We start from the raw sequence: 26740 nt of genomic DNA, 5'->3' as shown, positions 1-26740 counted from the left end.
GTGATGCTGTCAGACTTTTTGGTAAATCTCAACTTCCAAGGTGCTTCATCCCATAATCAGGAACTTGCTTACTGCAGAAGTTGACAGACATGACACTACTAAGTATGTTGTTTTATTGCAGACAAGACATAAGCCATATGGGTAAATCTATCTGCTATAATACACAGAAATCAAGGCATCTATGTCTGTCTGCTATATGGTTTAAATTCTAGGCCTTTCCCTCCTGCCTTTCTGAGTCAATCAGCAAAATTTTCTTCCAGGCCCAGAGAGTGGGGAACAGCTGTTCCATGTTTAGGTTTAACAGTTCTGTCTAGCCTGAGATTCAATGGTTCTCACCTCAACAACTTCAACCTTTACACATTTTAGACCGCAGTCTTTTGCTGTGGACATTTTCTTCATGGTTAACATCTTTCAATTACATTTTAATTTAAAACTTGGTACATAGTTCTTTTAAAAAACAAAACAGTGCAGTATTGATTTCTAAATAAACCACCGAGTCTTGGGAGCTGGGCTGTATAGAAATCTTTGTAAATAAATAATATTTCTGCAAAATAGTATATTGTATTGCTTCCTGATGAGCATTAGCTGTGGGATAAATTATGAATAGCTGCTTAGGAGCACCCCAAATATCCTCTCTTGTTCTAAAATCAGCTTCCACATGTGCTAGAGAAGGAAGGAGAGGATATAGGTTGTATTCCTGATTTCCTTTAGTTCTTTTTTTCTTTTACTGTAGTAGTAAAATAGAGCTGTTTCACTCTAAGAAAAGGGGGGAATGAGAGGAAGCCAGAAATTAAAATCCCATGTGAAAAGAGCAACTGGAAGAGGCTCGTCAAGGGGCAATTTATCATCAATCCTTCAGATAATATAATTAGAAAACAATAAAACAGACTGGACCTCTAGACAGGAAGTATTTAATTAAAGGCCAAAGACCTGAGTTAAAAACTCAGCAGCGCTTTGCCTTTCCACATGAGATAGATATTTTTTCAATTGTGTTTTATCACATTTTTGATAATTTTGTTTGATGTTAAATGCCAGAGTTACCACTACAAAACACTCAAAAAAGGAAAGACGTCTTTCTTTGGACTACTGGAACTTAAAACTGTGGTACGTAGGATTGGCTGAAAAATTGATGTAACAATGAAGTGTCTCAAACCATTAAATTAAGGATTGTTTTATTCAGATTGGGTCTGTATTTTTAGTTCTATGAATAAAGTATTTCCTATAGATTACCTTTACTTATATGAATTACTTTCTGGGTAGAAATATTGATGTTTAAAATATCCATTTTTCTCCTTAGAAAGGTGAAGTTTCCTTCAATCTGAGCCTGGTTTCTGGTGATTTCAGGGACATGTCCATGTAGTTTCCTTGGGAACAATATGGAAGTGGCTTGCTAATGCCATTTACTGGAATGTTTTTCCACTTCGCAGTCTATCATACAGCCCTGGGATTTCCTGATGGTTCATTTTACTGAAATAGAGTAACAATATGGTATCTTGTATTTTATTTCCCAATGTATGTATTCAGCTGAGGGCTCTTCAAAAAAAGTAAGTTCAGAAGTTTATGAATTCTTTCTTGAATGTTTCTGGTTTGAGTAATGACATGACCAAAGGTTCAATAAAAGAGTTACCCAAACATTCACTGAATTAAAAATGAATTTTGTAAAGCAATTAGAAAGAAAAGTTAGTCATACCTAAACAACATACATCATGGTTCTGACAGGTTTTCTGGCCTGACAAATTAGCAAAATTAGCTTCCTTTTGGAAGTCATTGTGAGCTACTGGTACATTTAAAAAAAATACTGAGAATTGTTTATGTGCTTACACAGGGTATTATGTGTACACTATGTGTAGTATGTACTACTGGAAGGAGAGAGAAGAAGAGGATGAACAGCAGCTAGGTGGATGGATTGTTACAATGGTGATGGGAGCACCACTGGAAGATCTGAAAGAACAGGTTAGCGCAGATCATCATGGAGAAAATCCATCTCTGTGGTCACTAAGAATTTATACCACTGTGATGCCACAAAATCAATCTATATATACTACAATAATACACTGTGATATAAAGAAATTGTTAATATTAGCTGTGCAGCATTTTGGATTTGACTACAAAAAGGTGCTTCAGGGTGTGCAGAGATGTGATTGTAGCACCATCTACAATTCCTTAAGGCAATGGTGGCGATCCCAGAAGAAGAAGCAGGAGCTTTAAAAAGTTACAGATAGGTACTAAGTTGAGCCTATAAAGGCTATTTCTTTATATTATGTGCATTATGCATGCAGTAATAATGACACTTCTCAAATAATGGTGGTGCTGGCCAGGTTATGAAAGAACTCCACAAGGACATGGCTGCCCACCACAGGGAGGGTTGAGAAGAGTTCCAGCTCATGTGAAAGCATTTGCATGTATACAAAGACTCCCTGCTGCAAACAGCCTGGCGCTACCTATGGTAATCTGCTATTCACTGGGATACTCCATTCCACAGAAAAATGTATCACCGAACAAGGTTGGAATTGCCTTTATATTTTTGTTGTTTATTCGTTCAGTTGCTTCTGACTCTTCGTGACTTCATGGACCAGCCCACGCCAGAGCTTCCTGTTGGTCGTCAACACCCCCAGCTCCCCCAGGGACGAGTCCGTCACCTCTAGAATATCATCCATCCACCTTGCCCTTGGTCGGCCCCTCTTCCTTTTGCCTTCCCCTCTCCCTAGCATCAGCATCTTCTCCAGGGTGTCCTGTCTTCTCATTATGTGGCCAAAGTATTTCAGTTTTGCCTTTCATATCATTCCCTCAAGTGAGCAGTCTGGCTTTATTTCCTGGAGGATGGACTGGTTGGATCTTCTTGCAGTCCAAGGCACTCAGAATTTTCCTCCAACACCACAGTTCAAAAGCATCGATCTTCCTTCTCTCAGCCTTCCTTATGGTCCAGCTCTCGCAGCCATATGTTACTACGGGGAACACCATTGCTTTAACTATGCGGGCCTTTGTTGTCAGCGTGATGTCTCTGCTCTTAACTATTTTATCGAGATTTGTCATTGCTCTTCTCCCAAGGATTAAGTGTCTTCTGATTTCCTGACTGCAGTCAGCATCTGCAGTAATCTTCACAGCTAGAAATACAAATACTTTATATATTTCTACAATATTTTGAAAACAGCCAATCTGATATCTTAAATCGAGTCATCTCTTCAAATCAAAACTTTGAATCCATTTCTTCAAACCACCCTAGAAATCAGGTCCTTCTTTGAAGTGATGCACTGAATAATGGAATGGGGCATGGGATGGTCAAGCGAACAGGCCATATCCTGACCTGAACTCTGAACTCACAAGCTCACATTCCCTGAAAAAGATCTACATAATTCATTATATTGCAATTCTATTTTTTTCTCCAAGAAACTCAGGGCAACGTATGGTGTCTTCTCTTATATTTTACCCTGACAACAACTCTGTGAGGTAGGCTAGGGTAAGTTGGAGAGCTTCTGATCCCTAAAGCTCTAGGAAGACACTCTAGAATCATTGCACCACTGAGACTTGTGTGCCGGTCAGAAAAATCCCAGCCGCTGTGACTTATTACTGCCTGAAACAAGGGGATGCTGAGCACCCAACAGATTATAGTACCTTGAGGGGAGTTACTTTTGATGGGGAGGATGGGGTGACAAACTGAGCTTGTGTGTGAAAAAAAGCGCATCTGAGCATATATAAAATACTCCCTACTGAGTAACCAGCATTGATCTTGCATGAAGTACAAGGACTTTCAAGGCAAAAAAAGGCGTATTCCAAGCTAGTTAAATATCTGGAGAGGAGTAGTTTCTATGGAATGACTTTCAGAAGACAGTCTTTTATTTGAAGGCATCTCAGTTTGAAGGAATGTTCTTGGTGGTGCAGGGAAGTTGAGGGCTCTCTGAGTTATGATTTGGACATGCCCATCCATAGCACTTTTTTTTTTTGGCTTACAGTCAGTACAATATACCTTTGAGGAAACTGTAGCAGCCTCTCAGTCTAATTGATCTGTGAACTTAGGCAAAGATATTTACTGTTAATATCCTTGTAAATGTGATGTTGTAAATGTGATGTTGAATTATACTACCAAAATATGGAATATGACATTTTATGAAGAATTCTGGCTCTATAAAGCTTGGGATTTGGAAAATTATTCTACGTAGTTACAAAGAAATCGACACTTCCTATTGATTTTTGAAGTGCCTTTATATTGTAAAAATGAGTAGATGGAGAAGTATATTTTTGATGGTCTAGATTTAATGTTACATTATGCAGATTCTATATTAATATTATATATGGATTCCCTCTGCCCCCTTCAGTTTTAGTTCACTTTAATAACTTTAACGTATTCATTTCTTTTTTAACTGTATTATCACTTTCGTATTGTTGTTGTTTCTTCTGTTTACTACATTTTGGTTTTAACAGTTCACCTCCCAAAATAGTATTATTAAAAAAGAGGTCACATTAAAAACAACTTTGAAGAAATGCCAAGTCCAAATCCAGTTTAAGATAAAGAGCCACCAGAAAGGAGGAAATCAGGAATTTGAAATTATCCATAAAGGTCCCTGCTCTCTTGTTATGGTTCTTTCCCCTTAAACTGAATATGAACTGAACAGCCCTTTGAATAGAGGACCATTTTGGACAGAGGGATCTATATTTATAAATGAGGGAAATACGAACCAAAATGCTCTAAGTCTGTAGGGACCACTCCCCCCCACAAAAACCCCCTCAGCCCAGTGGTCCAAACCTTGGAATTGTATTTGCTATAAAAATGCATTAGTTACGCCTTAATATTTTAGAATTCAGCACCCTCTCAATCTAACTGATCTGTGAACTTAGGCAAAGATATTTACTGTTAATATCCTTTCCAAAGACAACAAAAGCCACCAGTCTTACAAAGGAATAAATTGATTTCTGCACCAGCTTTAGTGGCTGTCTTTGTTGTTCTTATTATGGAAACTGAATGCTGCTATGAAAGAAATATTTAGAGATAATGGTGCCCTGGAAGCTTTTAAGTCAAAAGTAGAAGGTTCGGAATTCTCAGATGCATAAGAAGCTCTGACTTTGAATTATGAAAAATAGTAATGTTCATTGGAACAAACAGGAATGGATTATGATTTACTTGTGCATGTATGTGTCCCATGGAGTTAAATATCCAAACCTCTTCATTTTGTACAGGCTCAGATGCGATAAACCAAGCATATATAATTATAGCCCCTCTGAGAAGAATATGGCGCCATGTATTATTTTACATAGGATGCTATAGCACACACCATAATTTCACTGTAAATGGAGGAAAAACATACTTGCATGTCGAAATCTACTTTCATATTTTTCCTATGCAATTCACAATGCTAAAAACCCCTCTCATTAAATTACTTAGAATAGACAGAAGTGCCTACAAAAATGTACACATTAATGGAAACCACATGTGCCATGATAGCAGAAATTGCAAAAAGTACGTACCCGAGCAATGGATATAAACATGTGTTTATAAAGACACAAAATGTATTTGTTCAGTTTTGTTAAGGGATACAAAAATGGGATAAAAGGAGTTTAATGTCTGGCAAACAAATGGAGAGGTTCACCTATTCCTAGTTTTCATGAGGCACTTCGGCACAGATGTGCAAAAGTTCGAAGACAATTTAAAAATGGAAATAAATCATGTTCATCCAAATGTGTAATAGTTGCAAGGGTGAACAAATTATGCATTTATGTTCAGATTGCATTAACCTGTAACTGTTCAAAGATTCTGGGAAAATAGCAGTACATAATATTGGGTCCCAAAAACCACCTATCGAGAAACGCAACCCCTTTAACCAAAAGTTCTGTGATACTTTAGAGACCAAACTGGTGTAAGAAATGACTCGAGTTCTCATCCCGCTTTGATCAGCCCACCCCACTCCTAGTCTTTGCACCAGATACCTTTTCACTCTGTGCAACAGTGCAAGCTTCCAACTTTTAAATCAGCCCCTAAATTTAAGTCTCTCCCTCACCTTCTCTTTACTCCCGTTTTCTTTCATCTTGTCCGCAGACTCTCTACCCCGGATCTCTTCATTTTATATTGTTCCCTTGGCGCCCTTTTGGCAGGCTTCTGGGTTCTGGTGCAGAATATTACTTTATTTTTTTTTCCTTTTCAAATCGCAAACGTGTGCTCTTTTTCAACTGCAATAAAAATAACCTCAATGTGAGAAGGAAATATTAAACCCTCTTTGTGTGCGCGTTACATTCCCTCTCCCCCAGGTTTTTTTTAAAGTACAATGTTTCTTTAAAAGACTCCATCTGCATTTCCCATTAGATGCGCCTCTAAGGTTTCGGGTGATTAATCGCTGCATACTTGGCTTTGCTTGGAGAGGCTGGGGATGCGGGTTAAGCCCTCCCTCTCTCACATTTCTCTTCCTAAACTTGTTACTCACACCCCAGCAAAGTCTTTAAAAGTGTTTTCTGGGCTCCGCTGCTTCACACAGCAAGGAAGCGCGCAACCTGGGAAGGAAGGGGACATTCTCCCGCGGAAATTAAGGGAGAATTTCGCCAGGCTTCCCAAACGACTCGAGCCGTGATCTATTAAAAGCAGCAGGCCGCAGCGCTTTCTCCCGCGGCGCTCACTCTCCGCCAGAATTCCTCGCTCTCCGACGATTTCATTCAGAAGCGCCCGCGCGAGGAAGCCGCAGGGCGCCATGGATCCACCTGTCGCCAGTAGTTGCATGAGGAATCCTCACCCTCCCTCCGCGCTCTGGGGATGCCTGCGCCGCCCCCACATCGAGGGCCGAGGGCCCGTCGAGCCGCCCCACTATCCTCAAGCCCCCTTTGCGCTCCACCAGAAACCAGACTTGGGGCTTTACGAGGACTTCTCGGCCTCCTGCCTGGCCACGGCCCCCCAGAGCTTTTCTCGCGCTGAACGCGCTTTCGAGGAACGTGGCGTTTCCTTCCAGCAGCCTACCTGGCATTTGGCGGCCTCCGAGAGCAGGCGGATGCTATCGGCGGAATTGGCTTTGGGGTCAGGGGGCCAAGAGGAGGGCAGCCCCAGCTTGGGGGACACCAGCGAAAATGACTTCCTGACAGGGAATGTGTCAGGCGACGCTGAGAATAGAACAGCCCAGCGGAGAAGGGGAAACGCAGGTAGGTGACCTGTAAGGAAGATGTGCGCTGGCCGTCTTGGTCTTCATTCAGCCTTTAATTGTTGGGATCCTCCAACCCAGTGTTTCTCAACCTTGGCCAGTTGCAGATGTGTGGACTTCAACTCCCAGAATTCCTCAGCCAGCAAGCTGGGAATTCTGGGAGTTGAAGTCCACACATCTTCAACTGGCCAAGGTTGAGAAACACTGCTCCAAGCCCTTCTCTGCTCTAACTGAAAGATAAACTGGGTGCATTCATATCAGATCCTTAATCGAATTTCTGAATTAACTCATTTTCTGGGTTTGCCCAATCCATACACCATAAGCTTAAGCAAATGGGCTGAATTTGCAAGCCACAAAAAAAGTAAGACACATTAAAGGCAAGTCAGATTTGCATGTTGTGCAGGTACAGCTGCTAGTGTGTTGTGTGAATACATAATAAAGGCCTTCAGAAGAAATAAGATCAGAAATAAATGTCACAGGAAAGAGCAGGGATAAAGCAACAGAAGCTGTGAGAAATTCACTGATAACTGGGTTCATGCCTCATGCTTAACCATGATTTCTTTGGCCATGGTTTGGTGAATACACCACAGTTGGGTGGGCTTATTGTACTGGAGAGCATAACACAATAAACAATGGCTTTCAAATACAGTATACTAAGAAAAATCCAGGCTAACTACATTCTGACTTAAGACAATACTTGAACTTGTGGGAAAATTCATTTGTGATTATCTAAATGGCAACAATGAGAGGACCTGACTGGGTCTCAGGGAGGAGGGTGGATTTCCACAGCCAAGACAGCATCACTTGACTCTTACATCCTAGCTAAATTCATTGGAAATGGATTAGAGCCTCGTGAGAGAATTGACTCTTGAGAGAATGTGACCGTATTGTTTTGGGCTGTTCTTAATATGGGTATTATTCGGTTTGGTGTTTAAGATATAATGCAGTTTTCTGGGTTAGTGTGTTCTGTGAACTGAATAATGGGCTAATTTCACACATTAAACCTTAAACTGGGATTAACAAAACATAATTGCTACCTTTGCATATCATGCATAACATGCAATGCCTAAACAAATAAGCTACATTATTGTTTAAAGTTAACAATACTTTCAACTCATTACTCAAGCCCACTTGAACCTATTTAGTGTGCTGGGTAAATCTAGCAATTAAATCAAAGAGATTATGCCCTTTGATACAAATTGGCTTTAAAGTGGTTGAGATATCATGATCTCAAAAGAATTTTAGGAATTGTTATTCTGCATTAGGGAAGAACAATATGTGATCTTCCCAATGCTGTCAATCTCCAGTAGCCATCCACCCCCACTTATGGCCAACAAACTGGGAGATGGGAAAAGGATTTTAACAACATTTGGAGGGCCAGAGGTTGCTATGTATGTGTTAAGATCCCAGGGGAAACTAGTTCTGCAGAAATTAGACTCCTCTTTCACTTGGGAATGATGGCCATATAAGCATCTTTGGAATTTCATTGAATAATAACTGGGACTCCAAATACAGAACTTGACCATTGTTTCCACTCTGCAAAGAGAGATAAGTGGAAGTTAGATTTATTTAAAACAAGAGCATAGCTGATTCCACTTTGAAATGTGATTATTTTCAGGATGTAGTAATTCCAGATAAGGTTACCAGTTTGCAGCCTGGTGATATTGTATAGCAACTCTTTAAAGAGAAGACTTTGAGCTAATGCCAGTTTGCCTTCTACTGCCAGAGTAAGGTCACCTGAGTAGAAAGGTGTGGTATAAATCAAATAAATATATAATTATGCCCCATTTTTCAATTACTTCTCTTATTTATACACATTGAATGAGATTGCATTCTAGTTTGTTACAGCAGGCGAAGGAAGAGGATGGCACTGGGACCAATGGAATAATGAAGTGGTAGAAGCCATCTTAACCATGAGTCTATTAAACGGAATTACAGTAATTAGTCTGATTTCAAAGCCTTTGGCTAAACGGGGGTGTACTGTGGCTTACACATGAATCTGAGGTTAAGTTCTTCCCTGTTCCAGATGTGATGGCTAGTGAGTGGTGTGAAAGTATTCAGAGCATAACTGAGTCATTCTTGTCTGTTGGATTACACATTTTGTGGAGTGAAGATCCAGCACCAAAAATACTGTACATTCCTGCTAACTGATACTGGTCATTGACTTCCCTCCCTCCCTCCAATGTTTTGGATTCTATTCTGGAATGGTGCTTTGGAGCTGATCTGCAACTCTTTAAAGCAACTATGTCTTTCCCTCTGATCTACACACACCCGTATACTATACAGTATATTGCACAAATATATTTTCTCACGAAGTTGAAGTTTCAGGTATGCAGGTTTGAAGATTCTCCTAGACCTGTATTAGTGGAAGGGCAAAGGTGGCAAGCATGCAATTTGGACTGCCTGGAGAAAGTGGATGTGTCAACTCTTTCTCTAATTTTGTGCTGACTTCTACTTTGCATTTTCTCAGAACTTTTCTTTCTCTGAGAAAAATACTTCTCCCCCCCTCCACATCTTTTCAAGAAGTGTTCTTGAGAATTTCTTTCAAATTTCTGCATTTGGTAGTGAGGGCTTGGTTTAACTTACTTTGTTGTTGAAAGCAGCAGAATCTGCAATTGATGTTGCTTTCTGTTGTATATCTTTCCATCCCTCTGAAATCTCCCTGGTCCCTCACAGTTCCCAAATTGAAAAAAAAAAATCACTCTGAGAAGTTCCTTTGTGATATCTTCTCTTGGAATGTAATGGAGGTGTGGAAAACCAGAGAGACTACAGAGATTTCAAGAAGGGATTCACAGCTGCCCTGGAAAAATACATGTTTGGTTTAAGAACCTTTTTGTCTTTGAATCCAAAGACTGCACAACCCACACATCACCAATGGTTAGGTCAAGGCCAGCTGCAGTTAACTGAGTAGTCAGAGCTTAGTGAGAGACTACTTTTTAGTAGACAGAAGCCTCTGGGTGCAGTTCTTATATCACCAATTAAAAATTATCCATGTAGTGAGCGCAATGGTTTCTGTGTGACAAGTTGCTGCCAGTCAGAGTAGAGAAGCCTGGGTAGATCTGGCTAAGAGAGTGCAGAGCCCTGACTGGAATGGGTGGCCGCCTGCTGATGTATTAAATAATAAATGAAGATGGGCTGTGTGTCAGAGCTTTGTGTTAGAGAGCCAGTTTGGTCTAGTGGTTAAGGTGCTGGGCTAGAAACCAGGAGTCTGTGAGTTCTAGTCCCGCCTTAGGCATGAAAGCCGGCTGAGTGACCTTGGGCCAGTCACACTCTCAGCCAAACTCACCTCACATGGTGGCAGTATTAGGTATTTCGCTGCCTTATTTACAGAAATAATAAAGGCGGGATAAAAATAAAATAAATACATAAAATGGGGACTGATTCACTTATTCAAAGTGCTGGTCATAACTTTAAGCTAGCTGCACTTGAATTCTGGAACTCATGGCCTCAGGAAGCCAAGTCAGCACATTCTCTGATGGTTGTTTGCAAACTGATTAAGACCTTATTTAAGGTTTGCAAACTGATTAAGACCTTATTTAGGAGCACATATTTGTTCCACAGAAGTGTAAATTTTACTTGGTGCATTTGTCTGCTTATTCTATATTGCCCTACTTTTGTAATTCTTTTTAATTTTAATGATGTTCATATTTTTTAATGTTGCCTATTCTGAGTGTGCATAAACATTGGAAGAATAGAATAGAATCTTTTAAGTGAGTGCTTAAAAACCACAGTAATTTGACTGCTGCCCAGGAATGGGTAACAGGAGAACAACCAGGGATATTCAAGTTGAATTTTATGTCAAGTAACTGACATCTCTTGTTCTTAAATTTTATTCATCTTCCAGGACAAAAAAATGTAGTCACGGGGGAGGGCTAGATAGCAGAAGTGATGGGGTTATTTAATGCAGACTCACGTCACAAAGCAAAAATAAAGCCAGTAGCTCCTGCATGAGACCCAAACCATTTGAGATTTGACGAGTTGCTTTCTTCTAGACAGAAATGTCAGCTCATGTCCCTGTATTTTGTTAGAATTGGTGATCAGAGCTAAACATTTGAGTCAGGTTCTGTTCTGACTGCTGGACTTATCCAGATTCCCCCCTCCCCAATGTGCAGATTAGTTTTGCTGCCCAGGGATTAGAAAGTTAAGTGAGCCACTATTCTATAAGAATCACAGTTTGTGATTACTGTACAGATTATTTAAGGTGTAATTAAGGCTAGAATTAGTCAATGTTCAGTAATGTCCAAGGGCCCTTTTTCTGGATATTTTAGGGTCAGATAAAGGGAGTCAAAAGCATCGATTAAACTCAAACAGATAAAATATTTTTAGCCCGCCTTTTGGCTTTAAAAGCCTAACTGCAGCTTCACCAACCTTTAAAAACATTTCAGATTTAGATGAAGTTGGTGAATGTGTGCAGGAAGCATATATTTTGTTTGTTTTTATGTATATTTTTATGTAATTTTTATCTGGCTATATTTTAATGCTATTTATTGTAAACCGCCCAGAGTCCCCCATTGGGGGAGATGGGCGGTGATATAAATAAAATTAAATAAATAAATAAATCTTTTTCTCGGTATATATTTTTTGTTTGTTTGTTTATTTGCTTTAAAGCTCATGTACATTTTCTCTTCAACTGGTACCAGATTTTCATTGCATTGTTACCAGCTGCTCTCTCTTTTTGTAGGCTGCTGCCCTGGTATAAATGCATGATGAATAGGAAGGATCTCCTTCATCATTTACAGTAACACTAACAAGACACCTAAGCATCCATCAGGGTTTTTCCTTCTCTGTTTCAAAGTGAAAGACTGGTCTTTTCCAGGATCTGCCTGCCCCTTCATATTTCCCCTGCCACGTATCATTTAATTAGATCGCTTGAAGCATTTGGAGTGTTACGTTCCATAGGAACTTTGCAGTGGTACATTTGCCTGGCTCATATTTTCTACTTGTAGCAAACAGCATTATAGTTTGTGCATAATTTGTTTTGCAGCTTTATCATTTTTGTACTGCAGCAACAACTTAGGATTCTTTGGATCTTTTTCCCTGTTCTTTTTCCCAGCCTTGGGCTGTGTTGACACAACATGCCAGCTACTGGTTTAACTAAAGCACCATTTGTTGATTAATCCAGTGTTCTGGGTTCACACGATGGACTGAGCCGCCAACTATTGAGCCTAGGAGTCAGGATTTTTTTGGTTTGTGTGCTTTCCTGATGAGTTTGGTTTGATTTAATGAGCAATGTCTCTGTCCTAACAGCCAGGAACCATGCTGAGACAAGGAACTGGTCTCTAATGTTTTATTGCTTGTACATAACAGGAATCCTAACAAACTGAAGAAGCGTGGGAAAAACCCAGACATATAAACCCCAAAGGTTAAGGCAGTCCCGATCTGTGTCTCTTTGAATGGCTGCCCAATTCCTCAGTGCTACGCATGCGCTTAACAGTCTGGATGGGAGCCCCCTGCTCGCCATCCTTACTCATGACAGTCTCTCTTCTTTTTACAGAAAGCCAGGACACAGGCAGTGGCAGCCCTACCACCACCTCAAAGAAAGAAGCTAACAGCTCCAGAACACGGAAGGAGCGCACAGCATTTACCAAGGACCAGCTGCGGGAGCTAGAGGTGGAATTTGCTCACCACAATTACCTGACGAGGCTCCGGAGATACGAGATTGCGGTGAACCTGGACTTGACAGAAAGACAGGTGAAGCTTTTCTGCATGGTCTGCCTCTGTCTGAAGCACATCTCCTTCTGCTTGGCAACAGTGCCTAGAGGGAAGGAGAAGGAGGCTGGGAGTATTCAAAACGTGCTCATTTATAACCATCTCAAGTATCCCAGTTTTTTAAAGGGGGAAAGCAGGTCAGCCAGTTTGTAATAATAATAATAATACCACCACCAACACACCCTCCTTCTGGCAGTAAAGGGTTATGCTAGGTTCTTAGAATATCGATCTTGTGAGCTAAATTTTATATATAACTGTATATGTCTGAGTGCATTTGAATTTAGATGTCCCTGGTCCTAATTTCATAGGGTTATTTTATGTTAGAATGTAATTCATTTAATTAAACTCAGCCTTATAGAGGTGGAAGCTATTTTAAAGGATGTCTAATCCAAGGGGAAAGGCAATGATGCACCAGATATTTCAAACTACAATTCCCATAAGCCCCAAAGGCCAAGACAAGGCTAGCTGATTTTTGAAGCCAGGGTAGACTCTGGCTTTTGAAGGGATAGACTCTGAGATTTTCTCTTTGCAAAGTATTTGCTTTAACATTAAGCCTAGTGCTTCCTGTTGCTCTTGAAAGTAAACTGAGATTGGATTTCAAGAGTAAGCATAACATGTTAAGACTGGGTTTCTACATCATATTAAACATGGTTTGTTTTAACCACAATTTGCATAAACCACCCTGGCCTGATTTACACAGAACACTAAATTGTAGATTAGTGTCTGGCTTCCACATTCTGCTAAACCAAAAGCAACCAATTTCACAATTGAATGGGATGTTACAAGTGCCAGGAGTGCAAGTGCAATGGCAGTGCTATGGGGATCCACAAACTGTGTCCTGCAAACAAAGGGCTCAGAAGAATGCATCTGGAATTTGCCAAGCCATTTCCACAGAATTCCTTCCAAAGTTATGCCTGCTTGTTCTGGCAGCTTTTGCTGACTGCTGCTAGAGCTCAGGCTTTAGCAATCATTTTGTATTAATGATTACTGAAAAACAAGTTGAATTACTGCAGTCTGGGATATTGTAATGAAATGGCATATCAGGAATGTCTTCTCTATTTGAAGCAGCAGGAATGTTGCAAGGGCAGCATCTTTTCCTTTATTGAGAACAGAAGCCAGAGATGAAGTAGGACAGGTGGGGACTGATGTTTTAAGCTATCAAGGAGCACATCTAGAATTTTGCTCAGGACAGTAGACTTGGAGAGGAGAGAGTTTAACACTTATTCCCTGGAAGTCTGGTCAGGATTTCCTGTACTGAGTGAACACAGCTGAAGCCTTGTGCCTGAGCATCCCAGTGCCAGGAAGGGCAAAGGCAAAAGGGATCTGGGATTGGGCAGCATCAGGCCTAAGTGCATGGGCAGGTCTGTTGTTCCATTCAGATCTGGGCTGTCCTTCCTTTCCTTGGTTGTGTTCACTGTTCTTCTGATTCAGTATTTCTCTAGGTATTGGATAAATTAAAAATATAACCCAACCTGGCACTCCTCAGATACGTTGAAGTACAACCCCATCCCTCTGATCAGTGGGTCTGGGGATTATGGGAGTCATGATTCAAAGCATATGGAGATTAGCAGGTTGGAGAAGGCTGGGTGCCTAATTCAGAGTTTTAAAGAACATGCAGCATGTGGCTATCATTTAAATTTGCAAGGCTGCAGTGATAGGGAGAGGCTAACTGAAGACCCAATGGCTAGATTCTCAATTGTTTGAAGCCATAGTTTGCTTTAACCATGGTTTTAATAAACTGCAATGATTGGATTCTCACCATACACTAAGAACAAAACCAAATCCACAACATTATTGGGTATGGCTTAGTACAGTGTATGAACTCAGTCACAGCTAGTTCACAAAGTGCTTGTGTTTTGTTCTTGTTTTACTTCGCCTTTTCTGTGTGGTTCATTAAATAAACCACTGCAAATACAGTATAGCCAGTAAGTCTTTCCCCACCCTCTGTAGAGGAAGGCAAGGGTTCAGCTGCTCTTTTCACAACCTAAAGTCATTGACTTAGAATAGAAAAACTTCCCAAGAACCCAACACAATTATTTTAGCTTGAACATGCAGTTACATGCAGATTGCATAAACTCATCAGAAGTGCTATCCTGTTTCTTGTGCAGGTCAAAGTATGGTTTCAGAACCGCAGGATGAAATGGAAACGTGTGAAAGGTGGACCACCAGTGTCACCCCAGGACCACATGGAAGACATGGACTCTGCTCCCTCCCCAAGTTCAGAATAGCCTCTTCTCCAATAAATTGATTTCTATCAACCTTGTAGGAATATTGGGAATACCACTATTAAGCAAGTGGTAATCCTCCCTAAGATTTCTCTCATGACTTCAACGTTGGAGTCAGGAAATAGAGCCAGTGGTGCTTCCCAGGAAGATGGATTCCTTTATTCTCCCTTTCTTGGAGTGGGTAAACCACAAAGAAGGAAGAAGGACCAGAACTGTGCAAGATAGATTCCTGGCAATTCTATGGTTGAAATCAGTGACCGTTTTAGAAAAAAGAAGCTGACTTGGAAACTGTGTTCAGTCCAAACTACTGCCCAGGTTTTCATTCGTAAAGAAATGTTGTTGCAACTTTGAAGGAGCAACCCTGCTGTTCACATGTGTTGTTTGGTTAGCCTCCTGTGATCTTATAAAGGAACTCTTACAGAGCTAATCTCTTGAGAAGGTTTCCACTTGAAAACAAATGCTTCCTTCAGTGAATTGGATAAGCCTACATGCTGTGCTTTTAATGGCAAAGTCAATCTACCTGGGGCATGGAGGTTTGTGGGAAGAGGGCACTGATACATCATCTTATCATTGCAGTTGTGAAATTCACTACTCTCACAAGTCAATCCTCAGAAGAAACCTTTGTAAACATTGTTTTTGCTTTGTGATTATATTATATTGTTTTTGCTCTAGTGATTATAGAGGATGGCCATGAAGGACAGAGGGAAGATCTGTTCCCAAGGCAACAATCAGATAAATGAGGCATGAGCCCAGACCAAGAAAGTGGTTTATGGAAATGCCTCAGACAACTCCCTCCCTCAATCACATGAAGATAAAAGAGAGAGGAAGGGAAGCACATTGACACTTGCAAGGTTGATGTCAGCCCTATAGGATAGACCAGACTAAGAAACAGACACTGTGTAGACCTAAAGCTACTTTTATTAGAACAGCTATAATAACCATCTTGCAGCTCATTGTGGATTAGTCAACCAACTCATGATTAAACCATACTTTTTTTTACTTAATTTATGTCTTTGTGTGTTTTATATAATGTTGCTTGCCCCCCAAATGAATAGCCTGTATGATTTATGTCCTATGATGTTATGACTTTGCCTTATATAGAGCCAGTAATTGATCCATTAGAGCATGCTGCACCCCTGCTGGCCCACATAAAGTGTTCTAATGTTCATGTGTGTCCTTTCTTACATGAGTAGATCTTGGATGTGCTCCGTGGGAAAGCTAAATATTTGTGTGTAATAGAAATTCTAAAATAAAAATGGAAACATCATACAGAATATTAGTGTGCATCGACCCCATCTCAGAGCAGTGAGGAGTTTCACTTCAGTTATTTTCGAAATAAGCCATTGGAGGAGCGTGATACTTCTCTTACATTTATTTTCACATGCATGGAAGCTGAATCTGGAGTAGAGGTTTGTAGCTTTAATTCTCCAAACAAAGTTATGCTCCTCCTATTTACTGCAGGCAAGGTTCCAGCACTGACTACCACAGTCCTTCATATTAACACGTTCTTTACTGGGGAGGGAATTAAAATAATCCCCTTCCAGAACAATCTACAATGGACTTCTTTGAGGGCAGCTACTTTCTGTAAAAGCAGGTAATCGCATAGATACACAAGGCTAGTCATGTTACTGAACTACAGCTCCCATCAATCCAAGGAATCTTGGTCAATTGTAAAAGATGTTGGAAGTTACTCTAAATTAAAATCTGGAGTGCTGTAGGCTCTCAGCTTTGGCTGAGGGTTTTGTTTGTTTTTTTGCCTTGAATTATATGTCTCTCTTTCTGCAAAATAATTTTCTTCTGTATCTGTTTGGACCCAGATTATACCATTTTTAGTTGAAGTGGCAACATGTGAGACTGATCTGAAACATCTCAGCATCGGTTTCATTAATGAAATGCCTAGCATCCTCCTGAGAAAATATTCTGCCATATCCTACACAAGCGGATAGTGTTACCAGGAATGGCAGGCTCTAGGTTTCTGGCCCTGCTTTGTGCAGCTCATGTAATTGGATTGGCTGTTACTCCCAGGAAGTAATTTGTAGTACTTAACTCTTCTTTCTGGATTTGTATGACATACTAGCTGAATTTGAGTAAGCAACCCTACAGTTAACAAGTTACTTGAGTGGTGATTGCAGGGTTCCAGTCTCAATCCAGAAATGACCAGGTTATTCAGTTATACAACACTTCTGTTGGAGTAGCACATCTCAACTTGTTTGATGAATTCACTGATTTTCTAAGTTAATGTAATACAGTGGATTGTAAGAGAAACAGGATGTGCTAAGCCACACAAAAACTAGCCAAGTTTTAAGGTTTAATGTATCAAGCCTAAGTAACCTAATTAAGCATACGGTGTGAGTCCAATTTCTGTTTCTCTTCAGCAAGTTTTCCTCCCATATCCAACCAGAAGACATGGACTATGAATCAACTTTGTTGTTGATGTTGAGAGCAGACTTCCCAATCTTCCAATCTAAGTATGTCCAACAGTTTGTCCGTAACCATGAAGGCTACAAACTGGAACCAAGTGCGAAACAGATACTTAAACAGGTAAATATCTGCAAAGTATTAAAATGTTCTGTGAACATGCTCCGTCCAGTAATTTGTGATTAGTTTCAGAATCGAGTGCAGGTAGTGAATTTAGTTTAGTTGAGTTGTGTTGTTAGTCAATTAGATGTAAGAAACCCTTGTTGATCTATTACAAACCAAACACAGATCTATCAGATTAAAAATCTTAATGCAAGTGTGTCCTGTGGCAAGGAGGAGGACTTGGATCTTTGGCAAAATCAAAAAATAAAAGGCGTTTCAAACTCAAGTTTTTAATTTTGAAACAAACAAAAACAATAAGTAGTAATGGTAGGGAGGGAGGGAATTAAAATGCAAATGATCCAGTTCTTTTTCTTTTGCTGGAGGAGAATTCTGGCTTGAACAACCAATAGAACAACATTAAGACAGCTGGTATTTCCAGCACCACGGATAGCTCCTAGTGGAAAACTTAACTGCAAGTTGGGCAGCAACTAAGGTTCTCAAGAGTTTATGGGCCAACAGATACAAATTTGGATTTTTAAGAGCATATTGTGTAGGGAATTTTTTGAGATATCCCTGATAGGAATTCTGTAGTTCATTCATTGGGGTCCATTGCCGAGCGTGGGAATGTGAGTAGAACAAAGCCGCTTTTAAGATCAGTATTCTGGGACAGGTCCATGGTGGCCATGAACTTCTGAGCTGTCTCTGACTGCAGCAATATTATAAGTCTATAAGTCTGGGGAGCTCCACCATTAATCACAGCATCAAGCAGCTTAGGTAGGTTAGCTGCTATGCAGTAGGGAGGCAGGTACAATAGCAGCAAACCTATCTGATCCCTAGAGCCCAACTTCACAAACAGGACCTTATATCTGGTTACCCAGAGCAGCACCTCTGAAAGCCCTCGGATGACTGTCACCACTGCACTGCTCCTGCCCTGGGGTTTCAGTGGTTCCACACTTGAAATCCAGGTGGGCACATTTCCAAGAGCACCCCCCCTCAATGCCCAGCCAGGTAATACACGCCAGGTAGGCCCTCTAATCTATTATTAAGTCCTCAAGGTGGGAAGCCTTATTACAGGTTGACCTGGCATTCAGTAGCTGCAGCCCAAACCCCATTTCGATGACTGGGTAGAGCTCAGAGGTCTGGAACACAGAATCCGTATGAGACACCAAGACTGCCTTCCCCAAGACTGGCTCACCCCATCTTCTACCATATGGTTGCCAGCTTTGCTTCTTCCCTCCCCCCTCCCCCCTCCCCAAACCTGTAGCTATTTCATGCTGCAGTCGGTTTTCAGCATTTATCCTATGTTTCCTTCCTTAAATCAATTGTTGCTGTCTCCCGCCAGCAAATGGAGGAACTCTAAAAACAGGAGACAGGTACTGCCCTACCCACCCATCTTCATTTAAGACATTAATTTTCTGAGTGAGAGAAATGAGGAATAAGCAAGCTGGCCACTGTTGGAGAAAAGTCAAAGTTGCTCTTCTGTGGGGAAAGTTGAGAGGAGGAAGCAAAGGCATCAGAACATGTTTGGCTGCTGTGGGGAGAGAATTCCAGAGGCTGGACAAAGTGAGGCTCCCTACCAGTGAAAAATCACTCTTCACTGCAACTGCAGAGGAGCTCTTCTCTCTACAACAGTGTTTCTCAACCTTGGCAACTTTGTGTGGACTTCAACTCCCAGAATTCCCCAGCCAGCATTGCTGGCTGTGGAATTCTAGGAGTTGGAAGTCCACACAGCTTAAAATTGCCAAGGTTGAGAAACACTGTGCTACAACTTAGTTACCATGGTTCAGGCCAGTGATGAAACATGCAACGTGACATCATGATGCAAAAGACACAACCTACTTTCTTGCATCAGATGTCAAAATGCAAGTACATAAGGGTAGAGTTTGCATCATGACATCACCGTGCACATCATTTGGTGCAATCTCCATTTGCTGTGGATGCTTACGCCTACTTAACTTGGGGATTCATTAGCATGACTTCCCAAGACTGCTGGAAGATTCACGGCACCATGGGATAGCCAAGGACAGCACTGAGCTTAGATTGGCACACTGTTTATGTATGAAAGAGACCACTGATTGACTAGGAAACAGATGCACTTCAGGGCCTTCACATTGTTGTTAGGCAGAGGTCTCACTTGTGCATTTCAGCACTGAATTGACCAGGGTTCTGCTTTCAACACTAAGCTAGCAAATAATTTTAGCTGCAGTCAGAACCTAAAGTAAGCCTTGCCAGATCTTTCCAGCTCAGGAGCTGCACTTGTGGTGGTGGGGAGATGCTTTCTGGGGGGAGGGGGGCACAGAGAGTGTAGCATCTTCATGTCACATGAATGACATTTGTGGCATTTTTGGATGAATTAGAGGGGCTAAGTGGTGAAATAGGTGACTCCAGCTTCACAGAGGTGCATGGTACCCATTTTGCTAATTATGTGCAAAGCCTTTTATTTTTCACAGTTTTGCACATACCTAAACTTTGTCCCTTACCCCTGACTAAAAGATGGGGAAAGTTGGTGTGATATTTTGAACAGTTCAGAGTTTTTAATAAGCACAAATGTGCCTCAAACCTTTGCAAGTTTTAACTGTCTTTCCCCAATAGTGTCCTCCAAATGAATTGACAACCATCACCATTTCACAGGCTCATCATTGTGAAATTGTGCTTCAAAATATCTGCAGGCTTAGTTGGAGAGTCTGGTAGACAAGTGGTAGCCTATGTGGATAACTTGATCTCCTAATTCCCAAGGCCAGGCATTTTATAGGAATCTAAAGGCTGGGGCTACAACATGCTCAGCCACGGGACTGTTGCAAGGAACCAGCCATTACAGAAGGCAAATAATGGCTTATGGTTTAGTGTGGTGTTTGTATCCAATGAATTGTGGTTTCTTCAAGAAATCATGCTTAAGCCAACCATACCTTAATGGGTTGTGAAGGCAGAATTGTCTAGTATGTACCATCTTTTCAGTCAAGAGACCACCCCAAGAAAATGTAGATTTTGTTCTCAAATGGCAAAGCCAAATCTAAAGAAGCTGCTGCTGATAATAAGCCTACAGAAGGGTGAAAATTCATCTTTCCCCTCCCAACAGCTCCTTTGCTGAAATGTCTTTGGGTCTAATTTGAAGACCAGGCCTTGCGGCTGTCAGGGTTACAATGTGGTGAAAGGCTTCCAGAATGGATACCTGCTGGGGAACCCTTTGCTTGTTAATTCTGAATAATAAAGGTGTCCAATAAAAATCCAATACTTCCTTTTCCAGGAGGCATTACTTAAGTGGATCTGACTGCTTTCCATCAGGGAGCTGGCCAGAATGCGGTGGAAAGCAATGGGTTTCAATTCATTTCCTCAACCAATGACAAACCCATCTAAAGTTTGCTTAAACCACCTGATCCCTCCCCGCTCCCCGCCTCTCTCCCTTTTCCTTGATGGAGCAAAAGGCAAAACCCTTAATGAGGCTAACCTGGCTTCACAACAACAAATTGTTCCAAGAAAAGCTTCTATAAAGCCTTTTTTCTATCCTCTCACTGGGCCTATGTGAAGTAGGGGAAAAGCACAGAACTCAAAAAATGGAGTTGGCATGACAGATTCCAAAGCCACAAAGTCTTTTGATCCCCTTGACCCAAATGGCTGCTCTTTATCTGTCTAAATTGCAGCTGTCCTGGGATTCAGGGAAATGAATTCCTGTTCACTGAACATAATACAGTACATCTGGATAAACTACAATAATGTGACCCAACATTAAATAATTTCTTCCTCTTGATTTCCTCTCTCGCCCCCTGCCCCAAATGGTAATGGATGCCAGAGTAGTCTGAGGCAGACAATACTTCTTTTGAGCATAGGTGGAGCCTGGTCTGGTATTTGAAAGCTGTTCCAGAAGGAAAGGGGGCAGGATGGGGTGGTGGTGAAAAAAAGGAAATTAGGCAATGTGTTTGCAATGCAACCCACTCTGTCCTATTCCAAAAAGAGAAAGAAGAGGAGGAGGAGGGGAGGGGAGGAATTAAATGGTGGCAAAGTGCTATTCCTTGTTTGGAAAAATATAATTTCAGATTGGCTTTAATCCCCGGGTAGGAATGAAGGGAGGGAAGGACTATCTAACTACTTTCTTAGTTGTTCACTTTTCAGAGTTGTCTTCTACCTTCTACATTAGAGCAATTTGCAAAGCTCGGTTGGTGTGACCTTGGTCAGCAAAACAAGTTGGCACATCCTGAAAACTTTGTTTTTATATAGATGACATGTAAGGATGCAGCTATATGGAGCACCTATTCTCAGAGAAAGAGAAAGAGAGAGAGCGAGAGAGAGAGAGAGAGAGAGAGCTATCCAAAATCACCCAATAATGTGAGCTTCTATATCTAGATGTGAACTTGGGTCTGCCTAGTCCTAGTCTGCCTTCCCCAACCTACACTATATGGCTTTCATGCCAGAGCTCAGCTTTTGTGCCTTTGCAGAGAATTGAGATGTATATTGTTCCAATTCCAGTATTGCTAGAAGCCACCAGGACAGACAAGCCATATAGCAGCCATGAAAATGGCAGTCTGGAGCATTTTCCTAGGCAGCAAGATGTTCTGGAGTTCTGAACTGGTTCCATCCAACACCTCTGACAATTGGATTCGTTTAGAGAGAAAGTTATTCCAGTCTGGACTGAGACTTTCTTGGGCAACAAGATTTCCCTTGCTCAGGTGCATTTTGCTTTTGGGATGGCTCAGTCTGGTAACCAAGTGAGCAATCTATGGGCTGCCTACAGCACAGCCTCTTTAGTAGTATCTCAGAGGCCACCCAATTTCAGCTGTATTCCTCCAATGACACCTTTGAGTCCCCGCCACTTCCTCTGATTTGCTGAAAAGGACAAGACATGCAGCCCATGGCAGGATTGGTCTTGTAGACATGTAGCCCATGGCTGGAAAAAGGGTTGCCGGATGCTGTCATACACAAATTGCAGCCCTTGGGATTTTTTTCTGGCTGAATCTGATATTTCACTTCTAAATATTTGAAGAATGGGACAGAGAAACCACAATTTTATAATAAATGTACGTTTGAAGACCTGCTTAAACTCACTCCTTTTATGCTGTTGTGTCTGTTGAGGGAAGCAATGTGGCCTGCCCTTACTCTTGTTTAGGATGGAGGCCCCTGGTATTTTCTGCCAGCTGAGGCTCTTTACATTTTTTAAAAAATGTATAGGAATATATTGATTGTGATTGTACAACATACTTGTCTGAGACATCCTTTCCAGTGGTTACATCCCTCCAGTCCACATGCCAGCAGTGCATGATTAGGTCCCCTTTTCACCTGCCATTGTGGCTGTGGTGTGGAGGTGGTGGTGGTGAAAACTGAAATGGCCACAGAGATGGAGTGCCTAGGAAGACCATTTTCACAGGGTGTGCTTAATTCTCTGAGGATTATTTGGGTGGATCATCTTGTTTTGCTGGAAGTCAAAGTTCTTTTGGGGAGACTTAGAACTGCATGCCTAGGAATAAAGGCAAGAGGAAGTGACCTGAGATTATACTGGCTGGGGAATTCTGGGGATTGAAGTCCACACATCCTAAAGTTGCAAAGGTCAAGAAACACTGATGTAGAGGGAATAGGGAATGGCCTTGAAGGACAGGAGGAAGAGCTGCTACCAAGGCAACAAAAAGTGGGGCTTTAGCCTGTTCCAACAAACTAATTTGACAAAATGTCTCAGGCCCCTCCCTAGGTCACACAAAATAAAGGGAGGGAGGGGGGAAGCACATTCAGACATGCAAGATAATGTTGTTATAACTGTTACAATAAAAGCAGTTCTGACCTGTATGGCACTGGCTTCTTATTCTGGATAACTTTATAGGCCTGACAGATCAGGAATCTCTCAGAAAAGAGCAGGCAGAATGATGGCCAAAGAGTGGACACAGCAAATCCTTCACTCTGTTGACTACATCTGTGATGGAATGTGAGGAGATGGGGGAGGAGATGCCACCTAGGGAACAATCAGATAAAAGAGGAACGAGCCCTCAACAGCGTAATGGCCAGAGAAAGAAGCTTAGGAAGGACCCGCCCTAACTACTCAGGCAGTAAATAGGGATGGTGGGAGATGTGTACTTTCAGACTTGCAAGATTCTGTTAATGTAGCCTTACAATAAAGTAGAATTAGCTCATCTGCTCGTGTTTCCGGTCTTGTTTATCTGGGAGGGCTGACATCAGTCTTGCAGCAACACCCATCATGTGTCCAGTGCTCTCTTTGGTGTCTAGGGATGTCTCTTCAGTCTCCCCCTATGTCCAGAGGAAAAATTTAGATCAGTCCCAGGCCTGGCCTAAAGTTTTTTTTTTTTTGCAATGTGAGGGGAGTTACCGAAACAGGAGAAACAACAGCAGTGAGGACAATGAAACTTGCTCTGTCATTTTCAAAAATTTATTTTACAAACATGTTTGTTGTACTTCAACATCATCTTTCTTTCCCTTGATTTCATGATCCCAAGATATAGGCAAACGATACCAACTTTCCAATCTGTAGCCTCCCACATGTTTTGGGACTGTAACTCCCCCAATTCCCTATATTTTATCACCTTTCCACCACTATTGGTACTTTACGAACAGATATCGAAAAAATCTTGGAAAACAGCATTTTCTCATTGTTGAACTGAGTGCCTTTCATTATCCATGTTCACACAACATGCTTAACCAGAGCAACTAAAGCCCGGCAGATGCATTCACACAAGAAGTTAAGCTTACTTATTGGTAATCAAGGTTGGGGGCGGGGGCTGGTTTTGCTTTGTTTTGTAAAATCAGCTTGATTAGTTAGTTTATGATTCAGTGTGCTATGCACACACCCCAAAAATGGATTAATTCAGTAAAGTCTGGTTAACTGAATTGCATGAACGGAGCCATCACAGGCAAAAGTCGGAGCACAGGTTGAAATCTTGTCCTGAAACTGACAGCTTCAGTCTGTAGCCAGGGATCATTTTTCAGCAAGTAGGGTCTCTCCTGCTGATGTCATTGGAAAGATTAAGTTCTTTGCTTTTCCCTTTCCTCCTGTCAGATATGAATCTGTCTTATTATATGACTGTCAAAAGCTAATGTTTAGTTAAGGAGGTCAGAGGTTAATCTGCAGCAGGTGCCCGCATCTTTCTGCGAAGAGTCAATCTGCTTTTACTATTATGCATGGCTCAACTTCCAGGGCATCCCTTAGTAAAGGGGGAAGCCATTGAAGGGGGAGTTTATCCATTTAGATCCTGCACATCTTAGTTATTATCAGCATTTCCTGGTGCCACTTTTGTGCAGTGAATCCACCCACATCAATGCTAGGGGGTTGCAAGCAACTGGAGGGACTCACTTTTTTGCTTTAAAGCTCATCAAGGCAAAGTGGGGTACTGCCATGACTTGTTCCTGTTTACTTGGGGCAGGCCCACAGCAGGTGAACTGGGGGCAAGACTCAGTGCAAATTTTGCCCATGCTCATATTTTGCCTGGAGAAGCAAGTCTAGGCTGGGTGCCAGACAGAGAAGGGAGCAAGCCTGGGACAGGATGTGTCCCAGTTCAACATGTTTTCCCTTTGCCTGCATAAGCCCTTTGTAGGCAGTTGCAGTATTGCAAAATTCCAGAACCTTCATGCTATATAGGTTAAAATTTAAGTATAAAAAATGCTGTATTTATTTCTTGCACAAATTTAGCCCCAATAAAAGCATTAGTGTTACTTACGGAGTGGGTTGGTAGTGGTGGTGAATTGTACAAATTCTTTTATCATTTCACAATATCACGAAGTTTGAGAACTCCTAAATTAATTCATAAGCAAAGTCATGCAACGTTAACTCAGGACTTAATGCTTGCCTTTTCCTTTAGAGCAGGGTTTCTCAACCTCGGCAACTTTAAGATGCGTGGACTTCAACTCCCAGCATGGCTGGCTGGGGAATTCTGCAAGTTGAAGCTCACACATCTTAAAGTTTAGAAAAATGTTTCTAGCCCATGTAAGGATGTTTTTTGTTTTCTAGTCATGGGGAAAAAACCAGAAAGAATTAGCTGGACAGTCATTACAAAGACAGCCTTAATACCAGCTCAGATGAGGGTTAACTAACAAACCATGTCTGATCCCTATGTGCCATGACTACCACACCACAGCTAGCACCATACTGTCTAATTTTTTTTATACCCAGATTCTCTTGAAATCAGACAGAAAATATCAGTGGACCTCAACTGTATCCAGGTCAATTGGAAAACACTACCTCCTTTAGTTCAGTCTCTTATAGCTTGAAAAAATGAAGGGCAGAGAAGGGGTTTGTTTAAAAAACGTGTCCATTTTTCTCAAAATTAAACTATGTCTCCTTCAACTACACCCCAGACAGTGTTCTCCGATATGGTTGGTACTCAGGGAAGGACTTTGGGGCATTGGGGCAGGGTTTCTGTGACCAGAGTGAAAAGAAGGGCCTGCAAACAGTGTGGAATCCATTGTGAAGTCTGTGAAATAATAAGTCTAAAGCAGCTTCCCTTGAATGGACATGTTTTGGATGTGGAATTCTTATGTAGTTTGCTGGCTAGGAGTATAAGGAATTATGATCTCAACAGGGCTGGCCCTTCAAACTGACATTAGCTCCCTCCAGAGCCTTGTGGGACTTTCTGCATGAAAAACACAGACTCTGTTATGGCTATGGCTTTTCCCCTTGTCAAGGGAAGAGGAAGTTTCTTGTTGTGCACCATTGGATAGACTGATTATTCCTACATCTGCTATCTACAAGGGGCCCTCTTGTCACTTTCAAACAGACCGCCCCCCCGCCCCCATTCCAGCACTACACATACCAGATCTAAGTTGCAAAAATTCTGTAGATGGCAGCAAAGTGTTAAGGGCTTCACTGTCTCTTTGCTGCCACCTTGTGTTGATCTATATCAGTGTTTCTCAGACTTGGCAACTGTAAGATGTGTGGACTTCAGCTCCCAGAATTCCCTAGCCAGCATAATTCCTAATATTATTCACTGACTTCACAATGGATTCAGCTACCCGCACTGTTTGCAGGCCAAGTTTGAGAAACACTGATCTATATTTTTGCAGCCTAGATAGAGTAACCCAATCCATTTGATTATCCACAGGTGCCGTGAGCATCATCCTGTGTGTTGGATGTAATAGTAGAAGATCTTACCCCTCTATGCAACCTTTGGGTGCTACATTTCAAAATATGCTGTGCAGCGGAAGGCCCTCTAAGGCATCTTTTCCTCCACCTTTGTCTGCCTCAAA

General features: G+C 41.5%; 1 protein-coding gene across 1 annotated transcript; it reads left to right on the top strand.

The window, feature by feature from the left end:
• The first annotated feature begins 6648 nt into the window (after positions 1-6648).
• Positions 6649-15555, top strand: MEOX1 (mesenchyme homeobox 1). The gene is made up of 3 exons (XM_063302355.1): positions 6649-7113; positions 12607-12803; positions 14930-15555. Exons 1-3 carry the CDS (start codon positions 6672-6674, stop codon positions 15047-15049), a joined length of 759 nt encoding a protein of 252 aa, XP_063158425.1. The 5' UTR covers positions 6649-6671; the 3' UTR covers positions 15050-15555.
• Positions 15556-26740: the final 11185 nt, after the last annotated feature.

This window comes from Candoia aspera, chromosome 4 (genome assembly GCF_035149785.1).
Source record: "Candoia aspera isolate rCanAsp1 chromosome 4, rCanAsp1.hap2, whole genome shotgun sequence".
Lineage (NCBI taxonomy): Eukaryota > Metazoa > Chordata > Lepidosauria > Squamata > Boidae > Candoia > Candoia aspera.
Note: the sequence above shows the minus strand (reverse complement) of the source record. Positions and strands in the feature narration are given on the sequence as shown.